Genomic DNA, 17212 nt, shown 5'->3' on the forward strand with positions numbered 1-17212 from the left:
TGTGTTGTGTCCCAGGGTAAGGAGACAAGCTGATGCTAAAATGGCTAAGATGGAAGCTTGAAATTCAATCTGTCCCTCCGTGGCCCATCATTTACCCCAAATGTCAGTGGAACAAACCTCACCATTATGCCTGTCCACGAGGAACTGGATTTGATTTGCCAGACTCACTGTGTAGGCTTTCAAACAGCCAGGCATGCAGCTTTCTATGGAGGTGGATTCTCTTGGAGGGGGCAGTCTCCTGAAAGGTTTCTTGTCTTTTCAGCAGAGGCTGTGGTATGGGGTCATTGTGGTTTTGGAAATGTTGTGTTTTGCAATAGATGTAAGTTTCTGATGTGGCTTTATTGAGTTTATATGTTAACTCTATAAATACACTTTATTTTTCTTATTCTGAATGAAGTGAGAGCACAGTGTGGGAAAAAGGTACAGGAGAGCTCCAGAACATGGCATATCCTGGTCATTGGTGAAAGAGGTGCAGGAAACACAGGAAAGGTGATTCTTGTGGTGAGAATCATGTCAGTTCTGGAGCAGGATGTGGTTTGTACATGTAATACTACTATTGCTGCACTTATTACACTGAATTAGCCTAGCTGCTGTCCTTTCATGTTTGGAAACCTCAGTGCCTCAGTCTGCACAAAAGCTTGGGCAGAACCTCTTGCTGGCCCTGTGCTGGTATTGGGTGCAATTCTGCACAAGGGAATTTAACAGCTCCAGGCAGACTGGGAGAAGATGCCAGCTTCAGAAGTTGCTTTCTACTTCATTCTCTACCCTCTCTGACTGGTGTTTGCAAGTTATCCAGTATTATGTTACAAATGTGTCCATCTTATACTGGTACTTGTGTTTTTGCCTGCTTGGGCAGCACCAGGGAATTTTCTAGGATTGTCCCTGGGAACTCACCTTAAGCACAGCAAACTTCCACACTTGAGAGGCTTTTTGGTCCTTTTGCTTACTGACTTGGGGAATTGTACTTGGGAGAAGTGGCCAGGTGTTGGAGAGGGTGTTAGAGGGTCAGAATTATTTAACAAAACAATTGTAAGTGTTCCAAGCCAGCACAATAGTGTTAACCTCCCTCTGCACTATTGTAAATTGGAGCTCAAGGTACAAGGCAGTGGGAAGCCTTCTCTTTATTTTTTTTTGTTTCTCCTAACATCTATATTATGATGACACTCATGAACTATTGCCTGTCTTTATTTTTCACAATTGTTTTCTTGAATAATGAATCATTGTGCACAATAATATTGCCAGTATACTGGAAAATGGTGTACTTACAATAGATCTTTATTTCTATATGTATCCATTGTGTGGCCAGTACCAATTGCATCCTAAGAAGTTACATTATGCTAAGTGCTTATGGAATTGCTCTTGTTCACTGTGGGTCAGGACTAGGCATACTTGTGCTGTGGGGATTGGCTGATAAATAGTGCACATCCTCTGGCTTAAAGTTATTTAAAAGTGCTAATCTTAATGGAAAAAAACATGGCTTAGCTAGGAACAAGATTTAGAACATGATTATGAGTCTCTATGACTGGTGTCCAAGTTGATATGAAGCAGTATGAAAGGAATATGAAAGCTTAGGGCAGAGGAAAACAGAATAGCAGGTTGGTAGATGTTTTTGTTCATAATCCACCTGTTTTTAATGGTTTCTTTTCTTCTTGGCCTGTCTGGCTTTTTTTTAGTTGAGAAGTGCTTTGGCTCAGGCAAGAGAAGAGCTCACAGAGCCACCAAGTTAGTGGGAAACTCTGAATCTGCAGTGCAGCCCTCTTGGCAGCCTGCTGGATGGCAGAGAAAAGAACAAACTTGTCCTTGTTCTTGCTCCACACCTGAGTTATAGAATTACTTACAAATGTACTTGCATGTTGCTTGAAGGATCAGACCAGGAAGGTGCTCCAAGGGCAGGTCTGCATCTTTCTTCCTTGTAGTAGGACTACATGATGTCTACTGTGAAGGAGCACCAGGAGTCAGTGACCAAAAAGTACAAAGCTCCTACTGTTTCTGAGGTGTTTGCTTTAGGAGTCAATATGATTAATAGTAAATATTTTCAGTGTGTGGTTAAAGTGCCCCATAGGTGTCAGCCTGTGTGTTAAGGATTCATTTTGATGTGCTGAAGTAAGAACATGTTTGAAAATACGAGTGCTGTTCAGAGAAATGTGTAAGCTGTCCATAGAATGCAGCTTGTGTGAAAGTGTCACTGTTGCTGATGGACACAGTGATCAGAAGAATCATGTGTCAAAGGTACCAATGCCTCTGGATTGGCTTGGGATTCTTGTAAAGCACTGTGCCATTATGAGCTAAGGAGGAACTCTTGATCTAGATGTGAGAGAATGATGAATGATCAATTATAAGCCTTGACAGATGAAAATGGTTTGAAGCTTAGGCAGGAGCAGGTCTGAACTGTGTAACCAGACAGTAAAATCCATAGGGACAGAACTGTATTTCTTGTGGTGTATTGGCATACTGCTTTGTGCAGTGCATTTCTGATTGAATTGCTGTCCCCAGGCACCATCAGAACACAGGAAGTTACAAATACTCAAATTAAAATACAAACAGCCGTGTGAAATTATGGAGGCTGTGTGAATTTTAATTTTCTGAAATGAATATAATCCAAACTGGGGATTAATCACATCCCTTAATACCCTGTTTTTCTATAGATGTTTAATAAGAAATCAAATAGAAATTAAATGATCAGATGCTGGTATTCCCTTCTGCTCTTTGCAACTACTTTTATGTCTTCATAAACTGCTGTTTTGGCTCTTCAGTTGAGGCTTTACCTTCTCTAGTGCATTCTAATGCAAAAATCTCAAAGGTCTGGCAAACAATTGACTGCAGCTATGCTGTTGGTTTGTCTAGACTGGGCCTAGATTTGTATTTCAGAGCCCTCTACAAACAGCTTTCCAATCCTTCCAGCTTCTCTGGAGACAGGGAAAGCAAGGTCTGTGTTCCATGTAGAAGAAGAGATGGTACCTGGGACTCTGTTCTGGCTCTGCTGAAGAGTTCTGTTGCAACTCAGTGAAGACAATAATCATGCATGAAAAAGCTTTGACTCAAAGTCCTTTCAGAAATACAGATTACCAGTGGATGGAGAAGGTGCAAAACTTGAATTTGGTGAAAAGAGGGAATAAATGATGCTCATATTGCAGAGGAAGAGAATCAATGGAGAAGCAGTTACAGCCTGAGCTGATGTGTAGGGATGCCATTCTTGCTCTTCCCTGTTAGGAAGTTGTGGTTATCACTTCTGATATCATGGCTACAGGGTCAAAAAGAGATTTGCAAACACCAGATTGCAGGGATGAAACAGCACTGTAAATGTTTCAGGAATCTCTAAGCCTTAGAGCACAAACCTAAAGCAGTGAGCTGACACTTCTGGCAAAACATGAAGGGACAGACTGGCTCATGCAATCACTTGTCTTGTACTTATCAGGATATGAGAGCATTTATTCCAGCAAAGCTGGTGGAGCAGGCACAGCATGCCCCTAACAGTCACTGAAATGCTCAAAGACTTGTTTCTCCTCCAGAGATCTCAGTATCTTATTTAAAAGGAAAACATAAGACCCAAGTGTTTGACCAAAGGAGTAAACAAGTATTCTTTGGTCTGAGCAAACTGTGTGTGTGTGTGTGTGTGGACATAAATGTGCCCCTACTGCAGCAAATAACTCATCTAAGTGTCTTTTAATGGGCAGTCACATTTTCTTCAGTGTAGCAACAGTGAATAAACACAAGCAACATGTCTGAAAGTTTCAGTATGTGCCTCTTCAGGTAATCCCAAGCTTTCCATATGGGTATGTGTCCTACTTTTTTTGATTGCATCTATCTTTGCTTCCCTTTCTATACAGTATATGTTGATTTATACAAACAGTTTGTCAATTTCCTTTGTTTTATGAATAGTTTGGGCAAAGTATCTTTGGTTGATGCTACTTTTAACTTCTAATCCTTTGTATTGTGCAAGTCATTAAATGAATTCTGAAACTTGTTTATAGAGCAGAGGTGGTTTTTTTTGGTCACTAATAGCCACTAATGACCTTTCTGTTCTGTAGGATTCTAAGTTACCTAATGCATGAAGGCTTTTTGTAGATAGTGTCTGGCTTTAGTTAAAAGCCTCAAACAAACAACAAAACAATTAAGGAAAGCCCAATTCCCAGTGCCCTGATTATAAATGTATTGTTGCATGACATCAAGATTGTTTTAACGTGTTTTCAGGGTGTTTGGATTTTATTTTGGTGCTGCTCTACAGTAGCTGCTTTCCCTTTAATATTTTTTTACTGCATTACAAATGCAGCTTTCAGCCCAATCTGCACTCTCATGCAGCTCTGCATATGAAAATAGTAATAAGACTGGAGGGGATGCTGTGATTGTGCTGGCCCTTTAGGTAGCTAGTCAAGAACATGTGTAAGCACTTCAGAACTGAGCAATGCAAAATACAACAATAAATGCCTTTTCAGGTCATTTCCCTGCTTGAACTCTTTCAGCCTGAGACCTGTTAAGATTTGCATCCTTGGTTCTTTTTGTTGCCTTGGTTTAGAAGAGGAGAACTGTCTCTGGCCAAGAATTTACCTACCTCAGTATTCTCTTTGCCTATTGTTAATAAAAAATTAGTGTGAAATACATAGAAATAAGTCTTCCAGTAAGTGATGTTTTGGGAAATGTAGTTATCTGAGCCTGGTTTTCCATCCTTGATAAAATGCTTGGAATTGCATTGCTAGAACTGATACCTCAGTATCTTGATTCAGAATTTTGAGTCAATAGCTAAGAAAGCTACAAGCAAATTAAGTTTTTATATTCCCTGAATACAGCTCTGTCTGTTTTAGCTGCTACTTTGTGTATTTTCTAGATGAAGCCTAGCCTGGAGGAGTGGCACAGTGTTGTATTCCTGCTTTAAAGCGCAGGAAATCAAATGTTGTTGTGCACTTCTGTGTGTTGCGAACAAAGAAACAGAAAAAGGATTTCCCAATTGTTAAGATGAGTGAAAGAGGAAAACAGGGGGTTGGTGCTCTCAACCTGGGTAACATAATTCAGGCACAGTCATGTGTAGGGATGTATGTAATGAGGCTCTGCTGTCATGCTGCAGGCTGCCTTGTCTCAGCACTCAAAGCCTTTATAACATTTTATCTCTGAAGACTTACTCCATCTTTCTTTTTCCTCCCTCAGCCTTACTCTTTTACATCTCCCCTGCTGGAAGTGAATAAGCCAGTTTAACCCCTCTGTTCTTGCCTGCTTGGGTCACCTGGCAGTGATGTGGTTTTTACCTGGTGTCTTCCTGATTCCAGCTTGGTGACATCACTTTGGGCTGCTCTTTTGGAGCAGTAGCTCTGTGTGTGTAGCTCTTCCCTCAGGCTCTGAAGTGAGCTCAGACTGTACTGGGCATGTTGTCTGTGCCACACGTGCTCTGTGGTTGTGTTTATTTGCAGCAGCAGTTTGTGCACCCTGCAAGAGGGCAGGCAGGGCTCTCCACTCCTCCTGCTCCTCAGCACTCAGCCAGCTCCCCACAAAATTTACTAATCCCTACTTTTTGGTTTCTGTGATTTGAAAGGCTTAGCTGGAGCTGGAGGAGGAAGGGTTTTTCCAACATACTGTAGAGAGACATTGAATAGGAAATAATGTGGATACAATGGGATGATATTACATCAATTGTAAATTTTTGTAATAAAGCTTTTTGGATGTGATTCCTGATAGGAGTCAAGTGTAGAGAAGATTTGAAAGTTGAACTGCATGTACCTCCCAATAGTTTGTGGGTAAGAACACACATTCATTTTCTGATATTAGGGATCAGATTTGCCTGTATTTTCACTCAGAACTAGAGCAGCACTAAAGATGTTGGTTTAGGTGATAAAATCTTGCATATTTTTTTGTTGTCTTCTCCTTTAGAGGACATGTGGATTTTTCCTTGAAATAGCCTGGGAGCTACTTGAGTTAACAAATAAATTGGGTCTTGTAAAAATAATGCTGGAACCCAATGTCATAGGCTTTCTATTTCTCTTTGTCTTGAAATTTTTTTTCTTAGTAGCTGTGATAAGGACAGCAGAGAAATCGGGATTTTAACCAAAGCAAAAAGATCCAGGAAAACATAGTGCAGCATGAACAGGAACTTGCTACTTACTGATTTCATGCTTATAAATGCAAGTGGTCCTTTTTCTACAGGAAGGCAAGATTTGATACTGCAAGTTGGAAGCCAATAACTAGAGGACTGTCTTGGTGTGCTGGAAAGGGAATCTGTAGTAATATGATTCATTTCTCTCAGGTATAAGTTAAAAAAATTCAGTGGAGCTCAGTTGGATTTGTTATGCTCACAACTGGTACAAGGAAAGGACTTTTCCACATATTGACCACAGACATCTATCTAGGAATGGAGCTGAGACAGCAGAAAACTGTTAGAATGATGCAGTGTCTCAGAGATTCCAGGGTTAATCCCACTGGAATGGAAAAAACTAGAACTGTATTATTTGAAAATCAAATGAAAGGCAATCCCCAGTTAACTCTATACTTCTGGAAAGTCTAAAATAATGAGTTTCAGTATAATTTTAACTGAAGTTCCATTACTCCTGACTTAGTAATTAACAGGTGATATTTTTATTTGAGGTGTTAGAGGATATGCAGTTCCTCCTTACACTCATTTCACTTGAACCTAGTCTTCAGTTTTTGATATTACCAGGTTATTCTGACATATCCACAGATGGGGAATTACTTTTATAGCTGAGAAAATGGAAATACAGAGAAGCAGAATAACTTGCGTAGGGTTACACGGGAAATGATTGGCCAAACCAGGAGCTGAGACAGGGCTGCTCAAGGCCTTATCTGGTGTGCTGAAACAGAAACTCACTTCTCATCTTTATGGGCTTTGTCAGTTTTAAGTTCATGCAGGAGTAAGAGGAATATCTCAAAGAGGAGAGCCCTAGATTTCTCATTCAGCAGAGTCAATAATTACTTCTGAATCAGCAAAATTATTCCTTGCCACAGTTATGAAGGGAAGGAGGATTGTCTGCCAGAACTCTGCCAGTGTAGGCAGGGCTTCTTTTAACAGAGAATGTTATGTTCATGCTGTAGGAAACACATTTTGATGTGATGTTTCTCCCAGGAGGCGAGGAAGCAATTGATTATATTTTCAGAACTGCACAGTGGCTCTTGAGGAGCCACATGAACAGCCAAGTAGTAGAAAACCAGACCACAAACTAGCAAGATCATCAGCAGATGCAGTGAACACGCCTAGCTTTGGATTGGAAAAAAAGGAAAAGCAAAGGAGAACTGGTGGGCTCTGGCTGCTAAGTCAGCATTTGGAGAGTGTTAGTACAAGGCTGCTTTCCTTTGAAATTACTTGAAGTACATAAAAATTCAGGATTCTTTTAAATACAGAAAGAAACTGCGGCTTTTGCCTTGGCAATTCTGATATCTTGATAGTTATAGCCAGGAGAAACTCTGTGTGGAGAAAAGCCTTTGGCTGCTGGTTATTTTCTCAGTTGTATCACGTGGTGTTTGCACACTGGGACAGTGTGGTGTCTTCTCAAGCCTCAAGTGCAGGGTGTGAGTGAATTTGTGTAATTGTTTTTGCCAAAAGGAGGCATGCTAGTTCTTTGGCTCTGTGTCAGCTTCTCTTTTCTTTCTGAAAGATGAAAGTGTATTTTTTTCCAAAGTACAGACAACTGTATTAAATGGCCTTGTTAGCTAACTTGGAACTTAAGCTGAAGGAGCTGTACTGCCACAGACATGATTAGAGGGACTGTGGTGTGAGTATAAACTACTTCAGAACAAGCTCTTGCCCTTCTCAAGGAGAGGCATTTTGGTTTTAGTGACTCAAACTTTTTTGTGCTCATAGCCGGGACTCCCCCTTAGAGTTCATGTACACTTATAGAAGCAGAAAAGCTGTGAAAAGGGAAGGAAACAATCACACACTCATCCAAAACTTCCTGTTTCATTGCAGGGACTTTCTGCCACGTGGATCTGGCATCGTAACCAGGCGCCCACTGGTCCTGCAGCTGGTAAATGCCAGCACAGGTATGTGAGCTCCCTTCCCCTGTGTGTCCAGCTGGATTGCTGTCTTAGGAAGGTCTTATTTGATCACTAGAGAAAATAAATAAGGATCTTCCTAAGGAAAAATGACCTGCAGCCTTTTTGCCTGTTTAACATCTAATGCATTAAGTGTTGAGAAGCAAAATGCTTCTTAATGTTTTTTCTCGGTTTTAATTTATTATTCGAGGCTCCATGCACACACATCATAATTTTCCTTTGCCTTTGAAGCTGTGACTCTCATGAGTAAGACCTAAAAGCAAAGGACCCTGCTGAAAATGTAGTGAATTAAGGGGGTGAAGGTGTTGGGCTTAATTCCATTATCTCAGATGCTGACCACATAAACGTGACTGCAGTAACTACTGTTCCACCCTACAAACCCTGTTGGGAAAGGCCCTTGCCAGACTTCATCCCTTCAATTGTGTTTTGTTGTGTTGTGCTTTGGGACATGATGCTTTCATCACACTTCTGAGTGTTTCTCTGGTTTCGGTGACTATTTCTGACTCTGCTTCTGTTTACATAGAATATGGCGAGTTCCTACACTGCAAAGGAAAGAAATTCACCGATTTTGAGGAGGTCCGTTTGGAGATTGAGGCTGAAACAGATCGTGTTACTGGCTCCAACAAAGGGATTTCCCCTGTGCCCATCAATCTCCGAGTTTACTCTCCCCACGGTAAGTCCTAATGCAGAGGGATCAACTCTTTTAGAAGGCTCTGCACCCCATTGTGAATTGAAAACAAAGTACTGTCATCCCTTCTCCTTCACTGCATATGTGGAAGGACTTGGAGGCCACAGTTTTCTTGATCAGTGTGAAAACAAGTGATTTAAAGGGAAGGGTGAGGAGATCATTGACAATCACAGTAGAAACAACCTACAACTAGTTCTTACTGACTGGTAACAAGAAGGAAATAGAAAGCTTTGTGTGCATTTGTGTGTTCATCTCTTATCCCTTATTGGAGTCACTCTAACTACAGGTGGTACTTAAAGACCAGAACATTCCAACCTTAACAATCTCTTGTGCTAACTCCTGTGTCCTGTGTCTAGTCCTGAACCTGACCTTGGTGGATCTGCCGGGTATGACAAAAGTCCCTGTCGGGGATCAGCCCCCTGACATCGAGTTCCAGATCCGAGACATGCTCATGCAGTTTGTCACCAAAGAGAACTGCCTCATCTTAGCAGTATCCCCAGCCAACTCTGATCTGGCCAATTCTGATGCCCTGAAGATTGCAAAGGAGGTGGATCCTCAAGGTAAATGTCTCCTAATTTATCCTGGCATTACTAGACAGTAAGTGGCCAGATTTTCATTTGGTTGTGATTAGCCCAGTAGCTGTGGCTCATGTCTGTTGTCCTGGAATGTATTTTCACCAGCATTCTTCTGAGAGTTATTAGTGAGTGTTAACAGTTGCTGTAGTAGAAATTTTGTTACTCCCCTTTTCTTCATTTGCCTAAGCCCGGTTTCTAAAGAGTTGAAGGATTTCCTTTCCTTTAATCATTTGCATTTAGCCTAGAAAGAACTAGGAAAATATGCACTAAAATCCTTTTCTGCTGTGGCATAGCTTGTGCATTCAGAAGGATACAACTGAGAACTGATCTTGATTTTTGTCTGTTTTGCTCTTCTGGCCTCTTGTGCATGATGGGAGCTGTGATGTGTGGCTTTAAGAGCCCTCAAGTAGCAAAGTTGGGCAATCTGTATTATTTTGCTCTGTTCACAGAGCTTACATGAGTCATCTGCTGATCAAGTATGTTTGTGGTTTTTTCCCATAGGCCAACGCACCATTGGGGTCATCACCAAGCTGGATCTTATGGATGAAGGAACTGATGCACGAGATGTATTAGAAAACAAATTGCTTCCCCTCCGTAGGGGTAGGTTTCCTTGTGCTTTGCCCATGATCTCCTTCCTCTCTTTTCCCTGTGTGAGGTGTCCTGGCCTCATCCTCTCCCTCCTTTCTCTTCTTATAACATTTCTTACAACTTGTGGTTAAACCATCTCTGTTCCAACCTAGAGGTGAGAAAAGTTGGGGAACAGGGCTCAGTTATGCTGTTAATAGGACCTTTTTAGGTATTTATACCTTGATATGTTGTCCTAGCAGAAACGCAGCCTTATGCTCTTATTTTTACTTTCTTTTTCCTCCTTTCATTAAGGCAAGCTGTGAAAGATGTCTAAAACACTCCCCTTGCTGCTGTAGTAAAGAGATTAAATAGTTCTGGGCTGTGGTACTTGCTGTGGCCATGGCAAAAGTATCTGTGCTAAGAACTTACAAAAGGAGAGTCTGAAATAAATGAGACTGGAGTGTGCTTTGTGTTAGGGCAACAGTAACAAATAGGCTAATTCTCTGTTTCATGCTCGTTTTTGTCCTGCATACCAAAATATCAGAACCTGGGCCATTCAAGGAAAGTCTAATTTAAAACTCTTCCAGTTGCCCCTAATAATGTGTTACCACAAGAATTCCCCTTTTGTAAGCTGCTGGCTGAATAATTTCCTTCTCAAGTCTGAGTTTTATTTGCATCCTTGCAGCCATCTGATCTCTAACCCCACTCTCACAGGTTATATTGGTGTGGTCAACAGAAGTCAGAAGGACATAGATGGCAAGAAGGACATTCAGGCAGCTCTGGCTGCAGAGAGGAAGTTTTTTCTCTCCCACCCAGCCTACAGACACATGGCTGATCGCATGGGAACCCCATTCCTGCAGAAAGTTCTGAACCAGGTACTGTCCACAGTCAGGAACTGCTGCCCATGGTGTCACTGTCTGTGAAACACACTGAGGCCAATAATGGAGCTTGCACATCAAAGGCAGAGCACTGATTTATCCTTTCAGTAGATGGTTTGTGGTATAATACACTATCAAGATGTAAGGTCTTTCTGGCTAAGTTAAAAGATACCTTTTAAACTCTAGTGATCTCTGTACCTAACAGTATTTATGTGATACTAATAGTTATTTCCCATCTATTGAGGCTATTTATTTTCATACAGCAGCAATTTACTGTTGCTTCCTTCTCCGCTGCCTTGAAATACTCTCTGAAATGGAGAGAGTCTCTTTCCTATTTCTCCTTATTAAAATATTCATCCTCAAACTTAGAGTTTCCCACAAAGCTGTGCTTTGTCGAAACCCTCTTATTGGAGCCTCATGAATGGTTTTGGCTTCTTCCCCCTTGTCTTTTCACCCTTTTTTTTTTGAAAAAAGGCTTTACCACCACACTGGGTGTCAGTGGTGTGCTAATCTGAAGGCAGAGTAGCCTTTACCCTCATGTAAAAAGCAAATGCTAATACTTTTAATGGGAAGTTTATTCTTGGGTTTGAGTCAGTTTGGTTTGTGTGGATGGAAGTTTTGCACCATACTAGAAGGTAAACTGTAGGGGTAGAGGGTTGCAATAGGCAGGAGCTGGGGAGGGGGAATACCTCCAGCTCATAACTGATATTTGTCCTGGGATAGATATTTTGTTAGGGCCACACAGAATTGAACGCAGAGAGGAGCTTTCATCTTTTTTGTAGTGTGGAGGCAGCAAACTCTTCCCAGTAGCTACCTAGAGGCTTTTTGTCATCTTAAACCTTCTTCTTGTGCAGCAACTGACCAACCACATCCGTGACACGCTGCCAGGGCTGCGGAACAAGCTCCAGAGCCAGCTCCTCTCCATTGAGAAGGAGGTGGAGGAGTACAAGAACTTTCGCCCTGATGACCCTGCTCGCAAGACCAAAGCTCTGCTTCAGTGAGTGGCCTCACTGTCCCTCCCTGGAAAGGACTGCTCAGTGATGAGTTCTACTTCATGCTCTTGGTTTTCTTTTAGGATGGTCCAGCAGTTTGCTGTGGACTTTGAGAAACGCATTGAAGGCTCTGGAGACCAAATTGACACCTATGAGCTGTCGGGAGGAGCTCGGATCAACCGTATCTTCCATGAGCGTTTCCCCTTTGAGCTGGTGAAGGTACTGCTTCCCCATGCTGCTGACATACACTTTTTGTTTCCTGTTGTATGTTACTACTTCTGACTGTCTCCTTACTCCTCTTGCTATCTTTCATCAGCAGACTTTCTCTTCATCTGCTTTGTTTCATGGTTTTCTGTTTTATCACCTTTTTTCACTTGTTTGTGTCCTTTATTGGGATCTTCCCATAGTGCTGATTTTCCCCTCTGTCCCTGTTTTTGTGACAGAACTTAACTTCCTCTGAGCTAAATGGCAATGTTTTTTGGACTTGATTACTAGATGCTAAATTGAGTGTGAAAAATCACTTTAACAGACCCATGGTAAATCAATGACTGAATGCCCTCACAGATATGTCAAAGCTACTATGACCAAATTTCATGTAGAAGGAATGGTGCTGAGACTCGTACTTCTTGATCCTGAGCATCAGACTAGGTCTAAAGTTGGACTCATAGATACCTAAGAAGCAGGAAAAAGAATTGTAGGTATACCTGGGGTTACTTCTGTCTGGCAGCTATCAATGGCCTAGAGGTGGGAATGGTATAAAAACTGTACTCACCTCTTAACAGTGGAAGAGAATTCTTATTGAAAGACAGTTTTCTTGGATGGTGAATTACAGTAACCTGATCAGGAGTACTGAAAATCTTTTTATAATGTCATCTGGAACAAACTTAAGAGCCAGATCTTTCTTCTTCAATATTTTTTGCATTGGCTTTTTTTTCGCATTTGAATAAGATGAGGCCTTTCTAGTGAAATAAATAGCCTTCCTTAGATTTACAATTCACACAAAATGTTTTATCCATTTGTGGTGTTCACTGAAAAAGCAGCTGCCAAGATCTCATGCTAAATGTTGTGAGGCAAACCAGTTTTCTTTAGAAAGCCATCTAACACTTCAGTCTTAGTGCTTTACCTCAAAGAAGAGGTAAAGCACTAAGAGCAGCTGGGGCATCTGTTAATGAAGGCCCTTAGCTGTTCATGGCTGTCCAGGGTGTCCTGCTTTGGTCACAGCAGTTTTGTGGCTGGACTCTGTATCCAACACTTGGGCTAATATCTCATGTGTCACATGGTAGTGCTGGCATGGGACCTCTTCTCTTCAAAGTCTGCTGCTGTGTGCTGCTGTGCAAGTCAGTGTCAGAAAGTTTCTGATGGAATTGTCTCCTGGTGCAGATGGAGTTTGATGAGAAGGAGCTGCGGCGGGAGATCAGCTACGCCATCAAGAACATCCACGGTATCAGGCACGTATCACACACTAGGCAGAGCTCTGGCTGGAAAGCCTTGTAAATACTTCTAGACCTTCCAAATGGAGCTGAAGACTTCAGAGGTACGGTAGGTCAGGCAAAGGGAGGGTTAACCTCTGGCTTGAATCTGGGAATAGGGACAGTCATTCAAGAGTTTGCTTTCTTTTCCCGTGTGGGAGTCACAGAAGCCTACAAGGTAAAAGCCTGGGTGTCTTGACATCTTCTCCATCCTTTTTGGGCCTTTACATAGGAAAGGGCAGGAAGAGGGATGCACCCCCACACTAGTCCTTTGTTTAGTTAAAACTAAAACATTGATTTTCACACTAACCAGCAGTTAGTTGTTCAAAACAAGTTTTGGTATAGAGCCCCTCCTCCCCTAAAGATTTGAGGGAACATTGGTGTGCCTATCACCAGGGTCCCACTAGCCCCACATAGTTGGCAAACAGATCTGTATTCCCTTCAGTGTGAAGGTGAGTTATCAGAAAATTCAGCCCCGAGACCCTGAATTGTGCTGCTCTTGGGAAGTTGTCTATTGGAGCCCTTCTGCACACAGGGATGTGAACAAACACTGACCTAGATTTATTTTCATTCCTTTCTTTCGGTCAGCTACTAGCTGAACCTGATAAAGGGTATCAGATGTCAGTGTTCTAGCCTTTAAGAAAATCTTCCAGAGCAGGTCTCATCTCCTGCATAACTCTGAGGTCAAATACACTGTGAAGGGGTCAGCCCCTGCCACCCTTAGGCTGAGGTGAAATGGTCACCTGGCTATGGCTGTCCAGCTAAGATTGCTTTTGCCCTCAGCACCTCCTTCCTTGCAAGTGCCAAACATCCCTCATTTTTAATGAACTTCAGTCAGGGCTTTTCCAGGGGATGTGACACTTCCCAGCCCAAATGTCCCGGGTTTTGGTGATGGTGGTGCCTGCTCCAAGACGTGTGTGTAACGCTGTGACATTCTCCTTGCCCCTTCTCCCCTTCCTGCCTTGTCTTGTCCCCACCCTGGGTGTTTAGAACCGGTCTCTTCACACCTGACATGGCCTTTGAGACCATTGTGAAAAAGCAGGTGAAGAAGATTAAAGAACCTTGCCTGAAATGCGTGGACATGGTCATTTCGGAGTTAATCAATACTGTTAGACAGTGCACCAAGAAGGTAACCAGAGGCAGCATGGAGTTGGCACCTTCCACCTGCTCGCTGGCTGCGGCGCAGCATCGTGACCTGGGCAGGGACTTGCCTGCAGCCACACTTGGTGTTTTCACCACCTCCTCAGCATGACTAGACCTGAGCAGAGCCAGCCTGGAGCGATCCAGCCAACAAGCCAAACAGAAAGGAAGCACTGTGGAATGTGTGCTATGGCCCTGCTCCCTGAATCTTTCAGAGCTGAGGCATTCTGGAGATGTCCTGGCCACCCCTTTGTCTGTAGCATGACTCCTGGTTCCTTTGAAAACCAAGGATGTCTCTCTGTGGCTACATCTTTCTTGAAATTTATTATCTGGGTTTATTTTCCAAACCACAGACTGGGATTTAAATTGTGTGCCCTCTGTTCTTGTAGAGTGAGAGGATTAATCCCAGAGTTGCCCTAGAGGGATATATGGGGCTGAAATTAAGAACTACAGCACTTAGAGTCGTGGGTTGTATCTCAAGGAAATGTTCCTGTGGTGTTTGGCTTGGTTTCTGGCTGGTTTGGTCCATATCCTGATCTGGAATAGCAGCACATGGCTGAGAAGAAGTAAATTAGAAATGTCCATCAGCCTCTGGGGTCTCTCTGTGCTCTCTCTCAGGAGAGAGGACATGAGGCTTTGCCCTTTGGGATCCTTACTGGTATTTTTGGGGTTGAGGGTGGCGACCTTGATTCTGCCTTTTGGATGTGGCAGCTTTTGTTTTTGAGGTTGGGGTTGAAAGGGAGCAAGATAAGACGACTTGTGCCATTCTTCTCAGCCATGACTTGCTGCTTCAGGCAGGGCTGGGTGCTGGTGAAAAGGCACCTCAGTTAGGACTAGGTGGGCACTGGAGACTGGAATCGCCACTGGCTTTTCAGGTGCAGGTAAATGGGCACTGCAGGAGGTTTCCACAGAGTCTGATCCCCCTCTCAGCAAGGGTGGGGACAGGTGCCCAAGTGGTGACACTTGCCATCCTTGCACAAGTGCCTGGTCCTTAGGGCCAAGAGCCTCTGCAGAAGGGCTCAGGTGTGCAGACACGTGCTTTGCCCCCCAGGACAGACTGGGAGAGCAAAGTGGATACAGTGAGAGGTTGCTCAGGTTTCTAGAGTGCTGGAGGAGCTTCCTTTTTCTGTCCTGCTGTCCTCTCTTGGGGTGTGTGACTGTGGGAAGCACCCAGAAAATTGCCATTAGAGCCTGTTGACAGGTAAGCACAGGCCCTCGGGCTGCCAAGTATCCAGAGTCACCTGCTAACTGGATCAGAAGGGCCCTCCTTTTTCATGCCCTCTGAAGCTTCTTTTGATTTGTTCTCCATCCATCAGTTGCTATTCAAAACTGCCCATTGATTCTTTCTCATTGCATCCTTTTTTCTTCACTTCTAATTTCTTACTTCATTGTTTCTTTTTCATTTCTCTTTTTACTGATAATTTTAGAATAAACCCTCTGTTTTGAAGGCAGCAGTTCCTCAAGTGATCAGGTGGTGGGTACAACAGGGTGGGAAATATGGGAGGAGAAGAGACTAGATGGATGGAGGGGAAATAGCACAGATTCAGGAATAAAGTATTCCATTTCAGCTTGGATCCTACTGCTAAGGTGTTTGTGGTTGACTTCAGTTCTGGTTGCTCTGTGTGTGCTCTAGTAGCCATGGTTACAATTTTGTTTATGAAGAAACAAAATACTGTCATTCAGGTGATACTCAGGTATTGTAAGGGACTATTTTTTTTTTTTTTAATCAGACTTCCCCTGAAGTCTGGTGGGGGAAACAGCATAACTTGAGCTTAGCTGGGCAACTGGATTAGCAGGAAGCCTCTGCTGGGTCAGAGGATGTGAACTGAACTCTGGAAATGCTCTTGCTTTGCTCAATAGGCATTGTTGGCACCTGTAGAAAGACCCTTTGGTGAATCCAAATCCTGTAACATATTCCAGCTCTTTGCTGCTTAAAAAGCAGAGTGGTTGTACATCCCCTAATACGTGTTGAAGAGTGTTTTAATTCTGGTGTTGCTTTGGGACTGCAGGTGTTATCCAGAGATGAGGTGAAGGAGTAAATACCTGATTTACATGAAGGGGTGGTTATTTATAGCCATCCCAGGATTTGTTGGTAGCTGCAGGCACCCCAGGTGTGGTTATAAACTGCAGCTTTAGAAAAGCAATGTATCATTCCCATGCCAAGGGGATATTATTCCCTGAAAGCACTGGCAGAGTAGTAATGGCCCATGGTAAGACAAGTAACTCAGATTGTGTAACAAAGAGCACCCAGCAGAAGCTCTGAAGTGTTAGAAGAAGTGCTGAAAAACTTTTTTTGGTGCAGTAGTCTTGAATTGGATTGATCTTGGCTATATTTTAGTAACTTTAGTTTCTGTGAACTTTCTATTCTTTTTGAGTGGAGCCATTGAGAACACAGATGACAAAATATCAGTGGAAGTTAATAGTTCCTTATTAATCACAGCAGGCCTATGTTGGGTCTGATGCTGCAGGTAGAATGGATGCTTTGTATAGCTGTGGATGTCCTGTAGCACTTTTGCATTTTCCTAAATACTGGGTGCATCTGTTCTTACAGAGGAAGCTGATGTTGCAGGGAAGGTGGGTGAGATGAAATAATGTTCTGTAAGTGGAGTGGTTTGGTCAGATCCCTGAAACTGAGAGACATCAGTTCTGCCAAAACAAGGTGCAGGTGACAGACCTGAGGTCTTTGCCTGGCTCCTGTTCAGGCTTCCTGCAGCTGGAATAAGGAAAACTTGGAAGGGAAGATAACTATGGTGGGAAGGAAAGGGAAATGAGATAAAGAGAAATGATAAGTGGTGAACCTCTAGGAAAAGAGGCAGTGGCTCACTGACAAGAAGTTGTGTCTTGAAATCCAAAGAAGCTTTCCTTTAGGAAGTGATCACTTGATCCCTGGGGGCTCCATTTATTCATCTTGCTC

The 17212-nt window shown here is 42.8% G+C and overlaps 1 protein-coding gene across 3 annotated transcripts in view; it reads left to right on the top strand.

Moving 5' to 3' along the window:
- DNM1 (dynamin 1) overlaps window positions 1–17212 on the top strand; it is a 65245-nt gene that overhangs the window by 15628 nt on the left and 32405 nt on the right. For all 3 annotated transcript variants that reach the window (XM_050980789.1, XM_050980787.1, XM_050980788.1), the window contains exons 2-10: window positions 7904–7977; window positions 8513–8662; window positions 9034–9237; window positions 9754–9852; window positions 10534–10694; window positions 11552–11694; window positions 11773–11908; window positions 13070–13137; window positions 14149–14287. In XM_050980789.1, the coding sequence (XP_050836746.1) occupies window positions 7904–7977; window positions 8513–8662; window positions 9034–9237; window positions 9754–9852; window positions 10534–10694; window positions 11552–11694; window positions 11773–11908; window positions 13070–13137; window positions 14149–14287 (1174 nt within the window). The remainder of the gene's footprint in view (window positions 1–7903; window positions 7978–8512; window positions 8663–9033; window positions 9238–9753; window positions 9853–10533; window positions 10695–11551; window positions 11695–11772; window positions 11909–13069; window positions 13138–14148; window positions 14288–17212) is intronic.

This window comes from Serinus canaria, chromosome 17, assembly GCF_022539315.1.
Source record: "Serinus canaria isolate serCan28SL12 chromosome 17, serCan2020, whole genome shotgun sequence".
NCBI lineage: Eukaryota > Metazoa > Chordata > Aves > Passeriformes > Fringillidae > Serinus > Serinus canaria.